An 18,163-nucleotide genomic window follows, 5' to 3' on the forward strand; every position below is an offset into this window, starting at 1 on the left:
TGTGAAGCACACTAGAGCTACTACGTTTGCTTAACGTGGGGCCAGACATCTGTCAAAAGTATTGAAGATGGCCCCCAGACCATAACTGCAACATGAATGTCTTGGAAGGACAGGGTTTGCATAAATCAAGAGCCATTTACTTGAAACAAGCTTACTTTGAAAAGGAAGCTAATGATTGAAGTTTGACTTCTTGGTGAAAGTTAAATGAGTTAATGGCATGGCCATCACTCTGAACACTCCACAGCTATGCTGACTTGAGGGCGTGGGACAGATGACTATCTAAGAGATGGCATTCAAGAAGGAATTTTAATGAAGCTGAACTGTCCTAATAGCTTTATTATTATTATTATTATTATTGCCTTTTTTAATCTTCATAGCAAGAATGCAATAGCTATTATAGTTATCATTTTATTCATGAAAACTGTAGAAACCTAACTGAGTGCAGATCACAATCAAAGCTAGGTCATATGAACCCAACATCCATGCTAATAACCACTGCAGTAAACTTAAATGTGACCCTCCAGGCTCTCATCTACCCAAAAAGGCATTCAGCCCTAATCTCCTGAAGTTGTAAATGTTGGAGAATGATCTTTGTAGATGTGATGAAGAACTCCAAGATCAGAGTTTATCCAGTAGAAGGAGTAAGTGAGAGGGAGTTGTAGCCACAAGTCAAGGAATGCTGACAGCCACCAGCATCTATGACAAAACTGTGACCACTCCTTAAAACTGTGTGGAAGAATTGCTACCCTGCCAGCTCTTTCATGATGACCCAATGAAACCTATTTCAAATCTCTGCCTTCTAGAGTCGCAAGATGTGCTTGTATCAACAGAGAGGGTCTACAACCAGGATGCACCTCCCATCCCCAAATCCAGTGTGGAGTAGCCCACTCAAGTAAATATGAGCTCAAACAAGTGAATTAACCTCTCAAGATCTCAGATACACAATACATAAAGTCAGTGAACTAGACTGAGAGAGTTGGGAGTTTTATACCAAAAGGGAAATTGTCCCCAAAGTCCTTTACTAAAAGGAAGCTGCCAGATTATTTTGGGCATTTCATTAAACTCCATATTTTCTGAAGAGCTATTGTGTAATATACATCATGTGTGAAAGTATACTCGACCTTGAAACACTTTCAGATGTTAGATAAACATAGAGCTGGGTCTGGAGATGCAGATCTATGATCCCGGGTGATAGAAGGCTGAATCAGAAGGATTGCCAAGGCTGGGCGATAGAAGACATTCAAGAACAGCCTGGACAAGTTAATGAGACCCTTTCTCAAAGTATTAGGAAATTTAAAAGAGTTGGAGATGTAGCCTAGTGATAGAGTATTTGCTTACTTGGTTTGTATGAGGTTCTAGGCTCAGTAGCCAGTTCTAGAAAAAATAAATGGTATCCTACATGTTGTTGATATTATATCTCGTAGAAAATGGTCATAATGGTGTACTTCTCCTCCCCTCATGACAGGAAGCTTTATGCAGTAAACTTCAGGATAGAAATACAGAAGCATCACCTCCTGACTTAAAACTACTGCTTGGGTCTAGCCTGTGGGCATCCTGTGTTGAGAAGGCTACTGAGTATATATCCTGATTACATAGAAAAGAATAATTGATTAATTATGGAAATTTGAGCTGTAAGGAAGGCAATGGTACCAAATATTTGCCATTCCTACTCTAAGAACAAGTATAGATCCTAATTGATCATGACAGTTTCCTGCTGTGCCTGAAAGAGCTTCAGACTTCTGTACATAGCCATTAGAACAATGAATGACTTTCATTCAGTAAAGAATGTGGGGACATTTATGTTGTATGTGGTCATCAAGAATTATAGTAATGACAACTTGTCTTTTCAGCCATCTAAAACTCATTTTCCTGACTCTGGTGTTAATAGTCTATATCTATTTAAAATGTCACCAGTCTCTGAAGTTCACACATTTATTGCCTAACATTCTTTCTGAAAGTAGGTAAGAGAACATAATTAAAAATTATGAAATTCTAATTAAAATATTAAGCATCGAGTCTTTACAAAATAAATCTACCTCCCAAAATATCTTGGCTGGTTTTCTTGGCCAGTTTTTTTCTGCATCAAAAACTCATAAACAGGAAAACTATGGGGGGAAATCTCCATGGGAGGACATTCTACAAGGCAGGAGGGAGGCACAAGAAACATTCATTTTCAGCATTTGTAACACTGAATTTGTTACATCAATGATCTAAAAGTAGTAGCAGTAGAGGCCTGTAGAGACCTGTAGAGGCCACAAAGGTTTTATCAACTATTGGGTTTAACCCTCAAAATACTGTCCCACTAACATATTTTGATAAAACTTTAGGTATTTGACCACATAGTTAGTAAGCAAAAACTCTTACAAGAATCCACATTTCTGATTTTTATCAGCAATTAAATTTAGGCTGTGGTTCTGAGACTGCATTCCTTTAGGTTGCATGTAGCAGAGCTGAGCAGCAAGACAAAAGAAGTGTTTTTGTTTTGTTTTGTTTTTTTCCTACTCAAATCTGTTAAAATTTACAAGAAACAAGTAGCCCACGAGAGTGGGAAACAAGTTTCAAGAGAAAGAATTGCTGCCTAGATTTCTGCTCTTTGTGCTATATGCATGGTCCTTATAGACATGGAAGATTCAAGTCCTGTGTTAGACAATGGCAGTCATTAGCCAATAGAGAAAGGAGCTGTACTGATGATATGGAATCGACAGCAAGGACTCATTTTTAAACCAACTGGCTAAAGCCCCTATTCAAGACCATGCCTCCGTCATTACCCACAGCTTCCCATGATGCCTATGATATTTGGCACTGGGGTACATATATCATGGTAGACTAACCAATTGATCATCAATTCATGGTTCTCAGATATTAGTTTGTGCCTATAACCCGTGAGGTTGGTCAAAACCAGATTCCCAGGGGCCGATCTGAATAGAAGAGGTCTGTTTTGGTCAGCCATAGCTGGAAATCCTTCAATTTCACCTTGTGAAGTTCCCATCAATCATTAGTGAGTCCATAGTTGTAACAGCCTTGTCTTGCATCAGTTACATTTGAATAATAGTGACAGTGCCAAATGTTGACATGCCATGATAAAAAATTTCTAATAACATGGGAAAAGATGAGTTGTGGGGTTAATGTTTGCACGGGCAATTGCTATACACTGTGACACTAAGGATTTTGTAGGTGCCCCTGCAGCTTTTGTAGATCTGAAATAGCTCCTTCCTAGAATATTCACTTTTGTTCTAGCTGAAAAAATCTTAGGTAAGGGTTGTGTAGTCAAGTGGTGGAGTCAAGACCTGAAACCACATGTGTTTACATCAAACCTGATCTTAGCCATTATGTCATTCTTCCTCCCAATTGCTTCCAGACCCACTCTACAATGACCTACAAAAGAAACCCCAAAACCTTTCTATTTCATGATCCACTGAGCATATAGCTTTTAATCTGCTAATGAAAATTTTTCACCCTCCAAAGGGCCATGCCAGGGTTTCAGTGTCATTCAAAGTGTAAATTTTTATGTAACAGGACACATCTAACAAGACACCCAAGTGAACATTAGCTTTAAGTGGACCGCCTTCAAGTACCACTCAAAACTTCTACATTTTGGCCTATGTAGTGCCGAATGATCATTAACAACACCCCTACCCCATGGAACTCTGGTTTCAGCTGCTGCTGATGTCCCTTTTTTTGCTACAATAGATATGTAAGACATTCAACACGCTATCTGAAATAACCATACTAGGGACTTAAAAATGGAGACGGGAGTAAGTCTTGTTCCCAAACAAACTGGATTTTTAGCTAAGGTTTCATGGAAAAAATAAAGCACGTGAGATTTTTTTTTCATGATTTTAAGACTGTAATAAAATTTAAAAGCCAACAGTAAACATGGAATTCCACAAGAAAAATACAGAATATTACATACTAGAGTTTATAGATCATTAACATGTGGTAAAACTCTATAAGAAAATGACATTTTAAAAATGCATATATAAGTCATATTCTAGAATTTTCTGTATGTAATGGTTATAATTATACATATACATATTATACATATTTTGTGTTTTAAAATCTTCCAAACACTGTTAGCATTCAATATGTATTTTAATTTTCATACAGCCCTATGGGGTGTAAATGAAAACAAAACCTAACCAATATCAATAATGTAAGATTTTCTTTATGTCTTATTCTACATAAACTAGAAATCTGAATTACAACCAGAAGAGTCTACTGAAGAATAAAGCATCAGAGAATTTGTCAGTTCACAGAACCAGTCTATCATAACACCTAAACTTTCTTTTCTAAAATTACTTTCCTCTAATAAATCCTAAAAGACTGGACATTTTTAACAAATGTAGACTGTTTTTTGAAGCTTGGAATTAAAAAGCATTCTTTGCAAAGGCGACAGTATTAGTTACCTGCTTAAATATGATTGGGAGATCTTTTTGCTGACAACTCCTTACCTCCTTCACACATCAGCAGGTCTCTCACGTGCATGGATGCTAGTGCAACCCATCATACTCAAAGCTGAGACCTACCCAGCCTCAACTTTCACATCAAAGTCTACATTCATCCTTTTCATACTGTCAGGCAACAATGCCTGAGGACCATCCTTAGGGAAGAGATATGTTGTTCTCTCTTATTAACTAATTGCATTGACATGATGAATTTTCTTATATGTTGTTTTGAGTATAAATTTCTCATCTATTACTCTCTAGTTTTGTCAAAGTAATTCAGGGTACACTTACAATAACCAGAAATTCAATTTTCATCTGTTTTTATGTTACATATTACTCTTAAAATTTTATATAAGACTGATAATTATTCTTTTATTTTTATGACTACAATATTATTACATCATTTCTCCCTTCTCTTTCCTCCCTCCATACACTCCCATTTACCTTTCCTTTCTCTTTCAAATTGATGTCCTCTGTTTTCATTAATTGATGGTACGTACATGCATGCGTGTGCGTACATATACATTCCTAAATACAACCTGCTCAGTTTGTATAATGTTATTTGTATGTATGTTTTCAGGCTGATCATTTGGTGTTGAACAACCAATTTCTGTGCTCTTCCCCGAGGAAGACTATTTTTCCTATTCTCAGCCTTCTTTGATAGTCTATAGTTTTCTCTGTGTAGTGCTGAGTTTCCTGGTCTTTCCCTTATCCCCTTTGGCATGTCTATTTTTGTTGTCCCTGTTTTGTTCATGTATAGTCAGCCATATTGGTGAGACAGTGTAGCTTCTGATATTTTTGACACTGAACCTTCTGGAAGCTACCCTTCTCCTTAGTTTCTTATCCGTATAGACTCAAATGTCAAAAAGTTCAATGAAAGAATATAAATTTGTCTAAGATGCACCTACTCTTACAGTTTACAAATTCGTTTATTCTGTTGATTTCTCTGGGCACTGTGAATTATAACCACGGGGCATCTCATTTTCGTAAAAATAATATTCCTGGCCCTCTTAAACACATATTTAAAATATTCATCCATAAGTCCTAATAGGGAAAGAATCCTACAAATCACAGACTTTTATTTTCATTTCATTAATGAGGAAAGCAAAGGCCCAAAAGTCTTCTATTTCTCAGCTAACCATCCACTGATTGCATTATCAAAGAGCCTCAGTAATGCTTGCAGAGATCTGAGCGTTGGTGTTTTCCATACTATGAATAATTTGTAACCACACTATTGTGCAAAAGCTTCATTGACAGCCACAAAATACTACAATGACAAATGAGTCTTTGCACACATATATGTTCAAAAATTATTCCTTGATTGAGCATAAACAGTCAATTGAAATCCTTGTCATTGCAGGTCTGATTAACATATATTAATTGGATTTCAGTTAATTGATTTAGTAAGCCAATATTCATGTTCAGGAGTCAACCTGTCTCTGAATCCATGCTTACAACAACACTGGATTTTCTTTTAATTGGTAGAATAAATAAATAAATCATATAAGTAAATATGTATGTGATTTTTGGTTATGTATGTGTATAATCAGTAACAAAATCAAGTTGATCTTACAGAAATAGCCTGCTAATTGTTATATTGTTATGTATAATCCTAAAGGCTGTCCAAAGGCAGGATTCATCTTTTTCTCCCCTGACATGAATCCTATATTATTCTGAACCATATGCTTTACATCTAACTCTTGGCTGACAAGTACACATTTTTCTATCACCCTTGTGTTCACTCTGCCTGCAAAGCATCCTCTCTACCTTCTATCACATCTCTCGGAATGATAAAGGATGTTACTCACCCTCCCTCACACAGCCACAATATAGTCTATCCTATGTTCCTTATACAAACCAAAAGAGAGGTTTGATATCAAAACATAAAAATGTTTTCTCAATAAGACATAACTGTTTTGTGGGGTTAAACGTAATGTTATTTTAGAAATTAGATAAAATTTATGAGGAATCTAAAGCACAACCATTATGACAATGTAATTATATGTAGCTATCAATGGTTTAGATGCATTTTTCTCTTAAGTAAGTACCTATGTACTAGGTTTCCTATGCCAAACTTTTCTCAATCAAGAAATAATGACCACAGTCATGTGCACTCATGTGGCAGAAATTTAAATACTTTGTCAAGAGTTGTACTATATCCTAACAAAAATTACAGCATGCTGCACTCAAAACCCACTGTTCCTTAATCATAGAAAATATAGTAGATGTTCATTATGTTCATTTCTCCAGGTCCCTAATACTTCCCAGACTAATGACTTCTCTTTACAGCTGTGCCACATCCTGCTGTTGACCTCCCTGCTCCTTAAATTTTAGTTCCTTGTGGTCTCTCTGCCACTTTCCTCTTTGGGTTTCCTCCCACCTCTCCATTCACTCTCTGTCATTTTTTTTGGAGGGGGAGTCCTTCTGCTTTAATTTCTGTCCTCTTTTCTTAATGCTATGTTCTGTCCCCTGTCAGAAGCGTTGAGTTCTCGTGCTTCAGCCTCTGCTGAGACAACCAAACCCACTAAGTGTTTCTCAGGGCAGGAGATGGTCACCCCATTAAACATTTGACATTTTCTACGTCTATTTTTGTCATATCAGAGAAAGGTAGTTCTAGAATATAGCGAGTAGAGATAAGTAATGACAATAAGCATACTGCTATGTAAAGAACAGCTTCACAAAGAAATGACAAAGTCTCCAAATTTAATAGTGCTGTGGATTCGAAGCTATGGACAATAGCCTAAACATACCAGATGATTCCATTTGAGCATCCTATACAAACACTGAACTCAATATGTAACAAGGAAGAGTTGTCTGCTTCCCCACTTCGCTGCCCCACTGGATACTTTGGATTTTGATGTAATGCAGTAGCATCAAATATAGCAACGATCTCACCTGCTGACACTCCCCAAATACCCAAACCTTCTGAAGCTATAATCTACATACATTGAAGAATCCCTCTCCTCCCCTGTTGTCAATTATCCACTATGGCCCTCTTATCCCAACCAGTCTACACAATCTGGTCCCTAACTCTGACTCCTCACTACTGCTGTAATCCATCCGTCATCCTAAGAGTAATATGGCAGGTGACTCAAGCCTTTGGCCTTGGAGCCTTGGCCATTGCTTACTGGGCAAAAAGGATTCTTACTAACAAACCTCAGCTTATCTTCTAAATCTTATTTCTGTATCTGACACATCTTCACCTTAAACATCTCATCAAATCTCTACCATAAGCATGTAATTTTAAATAAAAAGTGAAATTTCTTTAACTGTTTGAATATATGCGTTTTTCTTCTTAGTTAGCCCATTTATACATGTTGATAAATTTAAGTGAAAACAAGTCAGTATATTATTAATTTAAGGACAAATTCCAGTCATTTTTGCCTCTGTTTTAGTTCAGAATAGATGGAAGGTCCTCAGAGTCATTTTATGCAAATAAGATGCACCATATAGATAGTGTTTTATCCTACAAAGGTTATTAGCTACTATTTTTTTTCCATTGGCAACCATGTTTACCAAAACCTTCACCTCAGTGCAGATCAAAAAACAAGCAGCAGTTATTGTAACAAAGAGAAAATTTTTATATTCCTGTGGGGGCATAAATGGAGGAGAAATGATTAGGAGGAGTGTGTGGGATAGCAAGATACATAAAATCAAAGGCTAACAATTCCAATACAGTACCAATTGTTTTTCTGTGAGATTATGAATAACTTAATGAGAATATTCCTCATTTGTGAAACAGGAATATAGTTGAGATATCATTCAGGTAATGATAGTCATATGGATTCTAAACATTCACCTTAACAATGCACTCAGTTTCTTGATAATCCTATCACAGATGCTCCTCTGATAATACTTTTCTCATCCTTTGGAGAGGCTCTTGTCTTATCTCAGTTCACATCCATCCATAATTTTCTTACAACCACGAATCTTGGAAGAGTTTCTTCTGTCAAGAAATCCAACAAAATAGCAAATATGTAAGTGATTCTTTTTCCCTTGGTGACTTTTTCTAGATGGTACTTTCTAGAAGTAACTTACCAGGGTACATGTCTAGAGTCTGAGTGTCCACCTTGTAGTTCAGTAGGCAAAAATGGTACTTTAAGATCCAAATACATTTGTCAAGGATATAGATGAAAGAACAGAGCATTAATTCTTTATTGAAACTCACTGGCTAAACTTAAGATACTGCTGTATTTTAAAGTATTGAGCTGTACATACAAAGTAAAATTCTAGAGGTTCTTAAGAAATGTCCTGAATGTATTTTACTTGAAAAAAGTAGATAAAATTTATTAAATGTTTAAAGCCAAATTATTAAAACAAAATAATTATATTACATTCGAGGATGTGTTAGTTAAAGCTGTCTCCTCCAGTATACCTATGATGTTTGTAAGATGAGAGGCTGGTTTCAGACATTTTCATCTCTGTATATTTTCCAAAGCTGCTGCATCTTGCTATAATAGCTCTGGCCATACAAGCACATAATTAGGTACTTGGCATGTTTGAGAAGAAATGAATACTTAATTTTCTCATTGAAAATGGCTACATGATTAGAAATTAATTTCTTTCTAGACTATTCTCTGTTTTCCCTTGTGTTTTTAAGACATTTCCAGAAGTTATATATCTTATTTATGGATGCTCAAAGAGTCCTATTTTCCAACCTGAACAGAAGCTCACTTTTGATTTATGAATAAAAATATTCTGGATTTACTACAACCTTAATAATATCAATTGTAAGAGAAAAATATTTATGTACATAAGGAACCCTATCCTTAAGATTCAAGAAATAATAAAGTGCAATTAATGGATTTCAGTAATTATTAAATTAACTATAAAAGGTTTTTATTGATACTTAAAGTTAGTACATTTAAGAGCCTTTAACTTTCATAATTTCTTGCACATAGAATAATACTTCTCAGATTATGATATAATATCAACAGATGGATAAACTATAAAGATGTCAAATACTAAACTGGGGAATTTTGGGCACTTTCTGTAAGAAGACTTAAGTTATTTAGTTTTGACATGTACTTTATCACCTGAACCTTCTAGATCTACGGAAGACATTTGAGCAGGAACCCTTGGGAAAGGAAGTGTCCCTGGAACAGGAAGTCTTACTCCAGTGTCGGCCACCTGAAGGGATCCCAGTAGCTGAGGTAACAAAAATGCATTGCATTTAGCAGTTGGCACTTAGTTCTTCTACAGAGGCCTAATCCATGGCTAATGGTGCAGTGAATTAGGGCATGGCATGATGAATGGTTGGTAATGGAGTCCTAACTGCCTGCTGCTGGCAAAACAGATTGATTAGGAACTGATTAATGACTTGGGAGTCAATTAGAATGCCCCACTGGACAAAGCCACCGGCAGCATGGTTTAATTTTATCATTCTCTTTCAAAACAATCAGAAACAGTGTTTTACTTTATCTGGCACCTAACGAAAGAGATGCTATGACTAAATGTGCCATCAGTTGTATTACTGTTCCAGATGATGTAAAAACAAAAAAGTTAGTATAAGAAAGATGTGTCTGTCTTGTGAGCCTTTACTGCACATACGTGTTTCTAAGTCTATTATGTCATCATAGAGATAAAAAAAAAGCATATCTACTGTCACAAACATGATCACTTTCTTCCAGCAGTATTTCTATCATTTTATGCATTGTTTTGGTTCTGCTTAAATGAAGCCTTTGGATGGCTAATGAAGTATTATGGATCTTATTTTTGCAATGACTTTTCATTAGCACCAATGTGTTGCTCTTTGAATGGGGCTGCATTTGAGAAATTGCCTTGCATGACCCAGAGGAGAATGCATGCTCTCCTGGGGACACTCACCATAATATTGCAACATCCTGTTGAAGGAACGAGTATTATGTCTTTTACTTGTTAACAAATAGCTCCAATCTCTAAAACAATGTTCCTTTTACAAGTTAACAGAAGACTACCTTATAGTGTCCAACATGATTATCTACAGGGCTCTACAAATTCAAACACACTTTCATTTGACAAGTAACATGGCTGTTTATTTGTTAAGTGTCCTTGCTAGCCTCCAAGCTTCATGAAGTCATTTAAAAGATTTACTCTGTGTTGCATATATGGCAAGAGACATATGACAGTTGTCATTCAGAAGTAAATATGGATCTAGTAGACATGGATCAGCTCATTTTTCATACAATAAACTATTGAAAATCTAGCTCTCCAAGAAATAAAAATAATAATAATATTGAAACTTTTTGGTGAATAACTATAAATAGTTCATTTACTGTTGGATTTCTCATAGCTTTTCAGTCTCAAATATTGGTATGAAGTAGAAATCAGCTGAGGTAGTCAGACCCACAACAGCAAAACTGAGCATCTGGTTCTTCTGAGTTAATACTGGCAACAAATTATTTGAAAATATACACAAAATAACTCCATTTTCTACCTTAACATTTATATCTCTGTTCCTCAATTGCAAAACCACGTATTTCCCTTTTTACTCTGAACAAAATGATAACTATTTTCCCTTGTAATTGGCATCTCAGGACTTTTCTGTACCATATCAGAAATTACATGATTATCGCTCACTGTCACACAATACCGTATCAACATCTTGCATCCCCAAAACACAGGCTATGATTTAGTATGGCTGAAATGATGGACACTCTTTTCTGTCCAACATTTCATTTTAGTTGTGCAGTGGAGCATCTATCTCCTTACTTGTAGTTCTAAGGCAAACTTCTTCCAAAAACCACTGTAAAGTTCTAAACATCCTAAGAGCAGCATGGACATCTGTAATCTGGCTTCTACTCTAACCACCCAGTGAGCAGCATGGGCATGCATAGCCTTGCTACTACTCAAGGCAACTTAAAATGTACTCAGGAGATGGCTCTTGAAAAGTCTTACAGAAAAATCCTGCTACTCTTTTTTTTTTCCAGCTCAACAAAGTAGTTCACTTTGTCAAGGAGTAAAGATTCATGACTTCAAACTAATTGGCTATGAATTTTATGTGTATCATCAGTGGGAAAGAGCCTAATTAACATTTGGCAGGCTCAAAAATCATATACCCATTTGACATTCAAAGAACTATATTTAATACATATTACTTTTTCTTTCTATTTTTTCCATTAAGAAGAGAGATCAAACATACATGCTTAAAAGCAGGCTAATAAACTCCTGTGTAGATTCTTTTTAACACCATTAAAATCACCAAGATCAGAAAGCCCATGGATGCCTTAACATGACACTTTCCAGCTGCTGTTTGCTCAAGAGCAACAGAAAAATGTAAAAAGAAAGGGATGAAAGACAGCTTGGGAGATAAAAGATTATTTGATCATTTTAGTTTCAATAAAAATGCATTTGGTATTTTATTTTCATTTATTTGTTTAAGGATTTTGAAAGTACAGAAGTGACATAAAATAAGATGTTGATCTATTGATCTTAATATGAAACCAGCAGGTAAAATTCGTGTGTTTTATGGTCATTAGATCAGTTATGAGGAGGTCAGCCTAGATAGATGTGTTCTTTGCTGCTGTCCAAAGCAACTGCTTCCGAGAGAAAATCAGACAGTGGATGGTCAGTGAACACAGGGCTGGTCAAGTCAGTTGATCTTTGTTTTGCATGCATGTGGCTGGCTTCATGAAGGAAGATATGCTCTTTGCAGATTATCAGGAAGTAGTAATTTCCTTTTAGCTATCTAAACCAGCCATCTTTAAAAAAAGAATCTGTGTTATGATTATACTGCATTTGTGCATATAATATCATAGGCATTGTTCACATGATGACAGTGGGTTTCTCCCATTTGGGAGTCCTGTAGTCTCCTCTAAGGAGCAACAACTGATTTCCTTATAAACTCCAGGTTTAAATCCAAGCATGACCATGTTTTACCCTCTGACTTTAGGCAAGATATTTAAATCCTTTGTACCCAGCTTTTTCAGTCATATAAGGAAGATGATATTATTTATGCACTCTGTGTTTGTGGTATTTAATAACTTAGTGCATGAAAACTACTTAAACCTATCTAAAGCCATAAAAGACTATCAACCATTGTTTATATTATTATATTATGTTATTAATTCCCAGAAGACTGAACTCAATATCATAGTCACTGGACTTTGCTCACCCTAAGAATTCTGGGATACATGGAGGAGGAACTTCTGGTGAAGAGTCACCAAGGTGCTTCCTATATTCTGTGGACATTGGTTTGCTTGGAGACCAATTAGTGCTACAGATAAACATAACATTTTAAATTTAAAACAAAACTTTGCCTTCTGATAATGTTAATCAAATCACCTGCTATATTACTCTGTTATTATTGGACCAAATGCCTGACAAGCAGCAACTTTAGAGAATGGGGTTTGTTTTAAGTTCATAGTTTGAGGGGATACAGTCAAAAACAATGGGGAAGGCATTTCAGCAGAAGCAGGAGACATTTGCTCACATTGCAGCTACAGTCAGAAAAAAGGGACAGGAAGTAGGGTGGGTATTTCAAACCCCAATGCCCATCCATCCCAGTATAACAAACCCTAATGCCCACCCCCCACCCTCCAGTGACCCACTTCCTCCATCAAGCATCCACCTCCAAAAAGTACAACATTCCAAAATAGAACTGTTAGCTGGGGACCAAGATCTCCAACACATGAGCCCATGGGGAACATTTCCCTTCAAAGCATAGTATTGGCAAATGTCGTGAAGTCCTGCTCTCCTCACTCCACTGCAGTCATTAGTTCCTGTCATCCCTCTGCTCCTCCTGCTTCCAAGAGTCCAACAGCCCATGGATTTTATCCCAAGGAAGAAATTGAAGCAGAGGTTACTGTTCATAGATCTCTTTTTTTTTTTCAGAGCCCAAAGGGCAAAAATAGTAAGTCTCGAGTAAAGAAAGGACCAGCCAACACTTATTTATAGTTAATCCCCTCAGGGTGACAGTGACTTTGAATGCCTTTTAGGACTAGTAGGTTCAGTAAAATGTTTCAAACCCAGGAACAAAAGACTAAGGTTTCAGAACTCTAGACTTTAATATTTCTTCCTCTAATCTCCTTTCTACATTCTTTCTTTCAATATTCTTCTGTTTGACTAGGGATGGTTTAAAAATATTTAATGACTACACAGCTTCCTAAGCAAAGGCACAGAGTCCTGAGAACCTTGTGTTGTATTGGACATAATGTCATCATTGGCTAATTTATAGTCAAGGGATGCCAAGGAGCCAGTCAGAATAAAGGGATGAGGGACACTCAGTTATTTGGCAACATATTCAGAGCTGATTTAGCAATTAACACCTGGTGTGAGTAAATGTGTAGCTGGATAAACGGCAGCTCCTATACTCTATGATTTTATAACTATGTGGAAATACATCTATTTACTCTTCTGTCTGACTATACTGTGAGGAGATAAAGAACACAAATTTGGGTTCTTATTTTATCTCTAATGACAACAAATTACAGGTCATAATAGATTCCCAAGGTAAATTAAATCTAATTTTAAAAAAGGGCGTGTTAGATACAATGAAGAGGCTACCCTTTAGGAAAAAGAAATTACTAGAAGAATGATGCCTTTCTCCTATTAAGATATAATCCCATTTGCCGGGCGGTGGTGGCGCACGCCTTTAATCCCAGCACTCGGGAGGCAGAGCCAGGCGGATCTCTGTGAGTTCGAGGCCAGCCTGGGCTACCAAGTGAGTTCCAGGAAAGGCGCAAAGCTACACAGAGAAACCCTGTCTCGAAAAACCAAAAAAAAAAAAAAAAGATATAATCCCATTTATAGAGGCTGGAGTGATGGCTCAAAGGATAAGAACGCTCTGGCTGTTCTTCCAGAGGTCATCAGTTCAATTCCCAGCAACCACGTTGTGACTCACAACCATCCATAGGGAGATCTGGTGCCCTCTTCTGGCCTGCAGGGATACATGAAGACAGAACACTATATACATAACAAATAAATAAATTTTAAAAAATAAGATATAATCCTATTTAGAGAACCCCTTGTGAAATGATGGGATCCTTTAGTCTAAACGCTCAGAGCAGGACTAGGAATAAAAGGATATTTGGGAGAATCTTCAGTCCAAAGATCACAGGAGATACTTACAATAGTCTCACTAAAATAACAAATTAGACAATTGGAAAGAAAAAAAAAAAACTAATCCCAGGAATACTGTTGGATAATATTGCATGATATTTCATAGCCCATTTCCTAGGATCAATCCAGAAATGACTCTTTCCCTTTCTGATGGCATTTGACTCCATTTCAATAACAAGTCTCTCTCCTTTCTCCCTAAAGGAGCAAGAAAAATAATATGCTATAAAGTGGGTGCTGGGCTGTTCCCAAGGCATATTAGCAACTCTCTATGAAATTAATCCCTCTCTGCTCATTTAAGTCCATGCCTAGAAAATGTTACTATCACACAGCAAGCCTGAGATGCTTTATCTCATCAGATTACTCCTTTTGGGGATCACTGGATCAAACCATCAATGGATACAGGTTTTTTGGCATGGTAGAAAGAACAAAACAAAAATTTTCACTAAAACCTGTGATTTGTTTCACCTTTAACAAGGGGATAATTGCTTCCCTAATTATAATTGAGCTATTTCTCATAGGACTTTAATTGGAGGAACAGGGCATAGTGTTCAACTTATTGACCCAGTTGTACTTTAAAATTGCCTTCTTATTTATCAACATTTGCATCTCTAATTAGTGAGTGGGAAAATATGGGGTGAAGTGTGAAAGAATAGATTATTTTGCCGAGTTTAATCATGATAAATAGGAAACAGATTTTTTTAAGTAGATACTGACGAGACCAAAAACTACTGGCAGCTAGAGGAGCTCCCCAATGTGCATCATCAGGTTGCTTGCCGTCTAATTGCTTATTAATCCAGCCATTGAACAGTACCTCACGAGCCATGCCACCCCTCAGAATTGCTGGAGATGAATTCCCTGCCAGTTGCATTGTCTACCAAGCTGGGCATCATGTTCTTTGCAGGGAAGCGAGGCTCGGAGAGAAAGAAAGAGCTTGGTCCTCACTTGAGAAGGAACCTTGCTTCACTGCCTATACCTGTTGGAATGTTTTCCTCTTTTGTATATAACAACTTGGAGAATTAGAAAAAAGTTTTCAAAATCTTGTGTTTTCACACTGGTCATTTTAAGCTTTGCATTGTTCCTTGAACATTTTCTGCTGTTACACCTTTATGGTACTTTTCTCCTAATCTGTCTCTAATATTTCACAGACTGAGCTCAACACAAAGCCTTGTATCTATGTAAATTTAAGTTAATGACAAAATTAACATTCAAGACATCAATTTACATAACAAATGTAAGCTATAAAAGACATTGTCTTACCAGCTACAGATTCCAGGTTCAATTTCCCAACATGCCTACTGATTCCTTAAAGGTTATAGATGCAAAATGCATATTCTGTGTTTTATCATGAATCCATTTACTCAAGAAACATTTGTTTTAGTTTCACTGCGTATCCAGTATTCATATGATTGTTCTGAAGAGGGAAAACAAAAAGGCAGAAAGAAGTCATTTTCAGGTAACCGCAGTTAAAAGGAGTAAGTCAAGGTCAGTTACATGAGAGAGGAAAACAAAACACAAAGTCATATGAGGTGGTTGTTGGGGGTTGAGAGGGTTCAAGGAAAGTCTCTCTGAAGAGACAAATTTGCACTAAGATCTGGGCGACATGAAGGAGCCAGTCTTGAAAAGAACTGGGTCAGAAAGCTCCAGGCAGCAGAGGCAGTGGCACAAATCCCCTCAGGAGCTGATGTTTTCAAAGAAGGAAACGCTCCTCTGAGAGCCAATGACAGAAAGACATTCAGTGTCAGGGAAAGAAGAGTTCAGGGACTAGGGACATGACAAGCCACTCAGGAGCATCTTTAAATGTGTGGAAAGCCATCAGAGATTTTAAACTAGGAATTTTCCCACCCTGATATGTGGCTTTCAAAGATCACTCTTACTATTTCCTGGAAAAGAGATTATCAGAGTATAAGGATAGGGGCAAGAATACTACTTAGGGTCCTGGCTTGGCTCTCATCAATGACCAAACAAAAGAAAATAGTTGCATATCCTAAGGTAAAAGTAGAAAGTAAGAGGAAAAGTGGGAAAACACAAGACATACATGTTTTTCTGAATATGCCATTTAAATATGACTTTCCAAAATAAAGAAAATGTGTAAATGATTTGTTCTGTCTTGAGTAAGTGAAAGCTTCCATGTCCACCTTCAGCAGACCTACTAGCCTGAGCTCCTTGTAGATGGATGACATGCAACAAGTGGTCAGCGGAGTCTGTTTCTACATCTAATATCATCGGTGCTTCAGCAATGAGCCCGCCCCGAAGAGACTCATAAATAATAACAGGGCAGAGGGGCCTTTATTTTCAAGACACTTATTTGTTGAAAATGAAAAGTTACCTAGTATTTTTGATCACTCTCTTGCTTTGGGATTTCAAAGAGTCTGCATATGCCTGAAGTCTGTACTTACCTCAGTCAGTGTGGATGGGAAAAGACGTCTCCAGAGAACAGAAGGCTCGCATTTCCTGATGAGGGTCAGACAGGGCAGTCTTGAATACTTTCCATTGGTAAATGGAAAGGCTGTGAATTACTTATCTGGAACTCAAGTTCTTAGAAAAAGTAGTAGTAAACTAGTAATTGATCAATGGGCTTGTCTATTTATAGCCGTTTTATTGTCGAAAATTTAGCTTTTTAAACACAATTTAGGCTTATTTGTTCTCCCGTGTGGTGGTGTCATATATAGTCATTCAACTTTGGGACATTTTCTGGTTTTTAATTTTATTTCTCAATTAGACTTTATTACTTTAAGTTCTTTGTCCATTTGCTTTTATCTCTTCATGGTCTAACTTCAGTTTTAGAAGTTTACAGAATTGAAGACTAGTTCGCCTCCACAATATGGTCTGTGTACATTCAGCTCTCAAAAGCAATGAGCCAGACATATGTGCAATTAAGGGAGGAAAACAAATTCCCTTTCTTGGCAAAACCCTTCGTTCTGCAGAAGTTACAACAACTGAGCAAAATGTCACTGTAGTTTCCATTTGAATTTCTTAATTCTTTGCCCATTTTATTTTTACAGTTGCCTAAAGATAGAATTTCAACTTGCATGAAGACTAACACTTCTTAGAGCACATAAAATACCTTTATTTTTCACAGCCCTACTAAAAGGTGTAAAGAATATTGAATAATGGCCATCAAAAAAGAAGCAGATGAATGTTTATTTTACTGCAGATCTGAGAAGCAAATAGCTGCATGGCCAATGTGGCCTACCATTGTTGGAATGCTTTCTTGGTTATCTGAGATATTCAAAAGGGACAGTAAGACATCTATTGCCAATGGAGCAAGCAAAAAAGAAAGAAAGAAAAGAATCCTGGAACTTCAATCTGTGCATAGGTTGAGCCAAACACCACTGTGGGGCCATACACAATGCTAATTTCCTATAGATGTCTTTTAGAGTCATCAAGGCCTTGTTCCAGGATGTGGTGCATAGCTTATCAATGTGGACACACACAAATTGAGAGCTTTACTGAGAGGTAAAATTGTAGGCACTCCCACCCCCCACACAACCACTTCATCAGTATCTGTATTTTAACCAGTCTGCAAGTACAGCTCAAACTGAATCATTCCCTTGAGAAATATCTGGAAAAACTGACAGTAATGTCCAACTCTTAAACAGTTGACCTAACAGGTTCTGTGTACAATGTGATTACTAAAGATCATAAAAACTGCTCATATTTTCTAAAATCTACCGTATTTT

The 18,163-nt window shown here is 36.8% G+C and overlaps 1 protein-coding gene across 2 annotated transcripts in view; it reads left to right on the forward strand.

Moving 5' to 3' along the window:
• Positions 1-18,163, forward strand: part of Unc5c (unc-5 netrin receptor C) — a 350,025-nt gene that overhangs the window by 246,509 nt on the left and 85,353 nt on the right. For both annotated transcript variants that reach the window (XM_059265033.1, XM_059265034.1), the window contains exon 4: positions 9,495-9,598. In XM_059265033.1, coding sequence (XP_059121016.1) covers positions 9,495-9,598 — 104 coding nt within the window. The remainder of the gene's footprint in view (positions 1-9,494; positions 9,599-18,163) is intronic.

The sequence above is a fragment of the Peromyscus eremicus genome, chromosome 6, assembly GCF_949786415.1.
Source record: "Peromyscus eremicus chromosome 6, PerEre_H2_v1, whole genome shotgun sequence".
NCBI lineage: Eukaryota > Metazoa > Chordata > Mammalia > Rodentia > Cricetidae > Peromyscus > Peromyscus eremicus.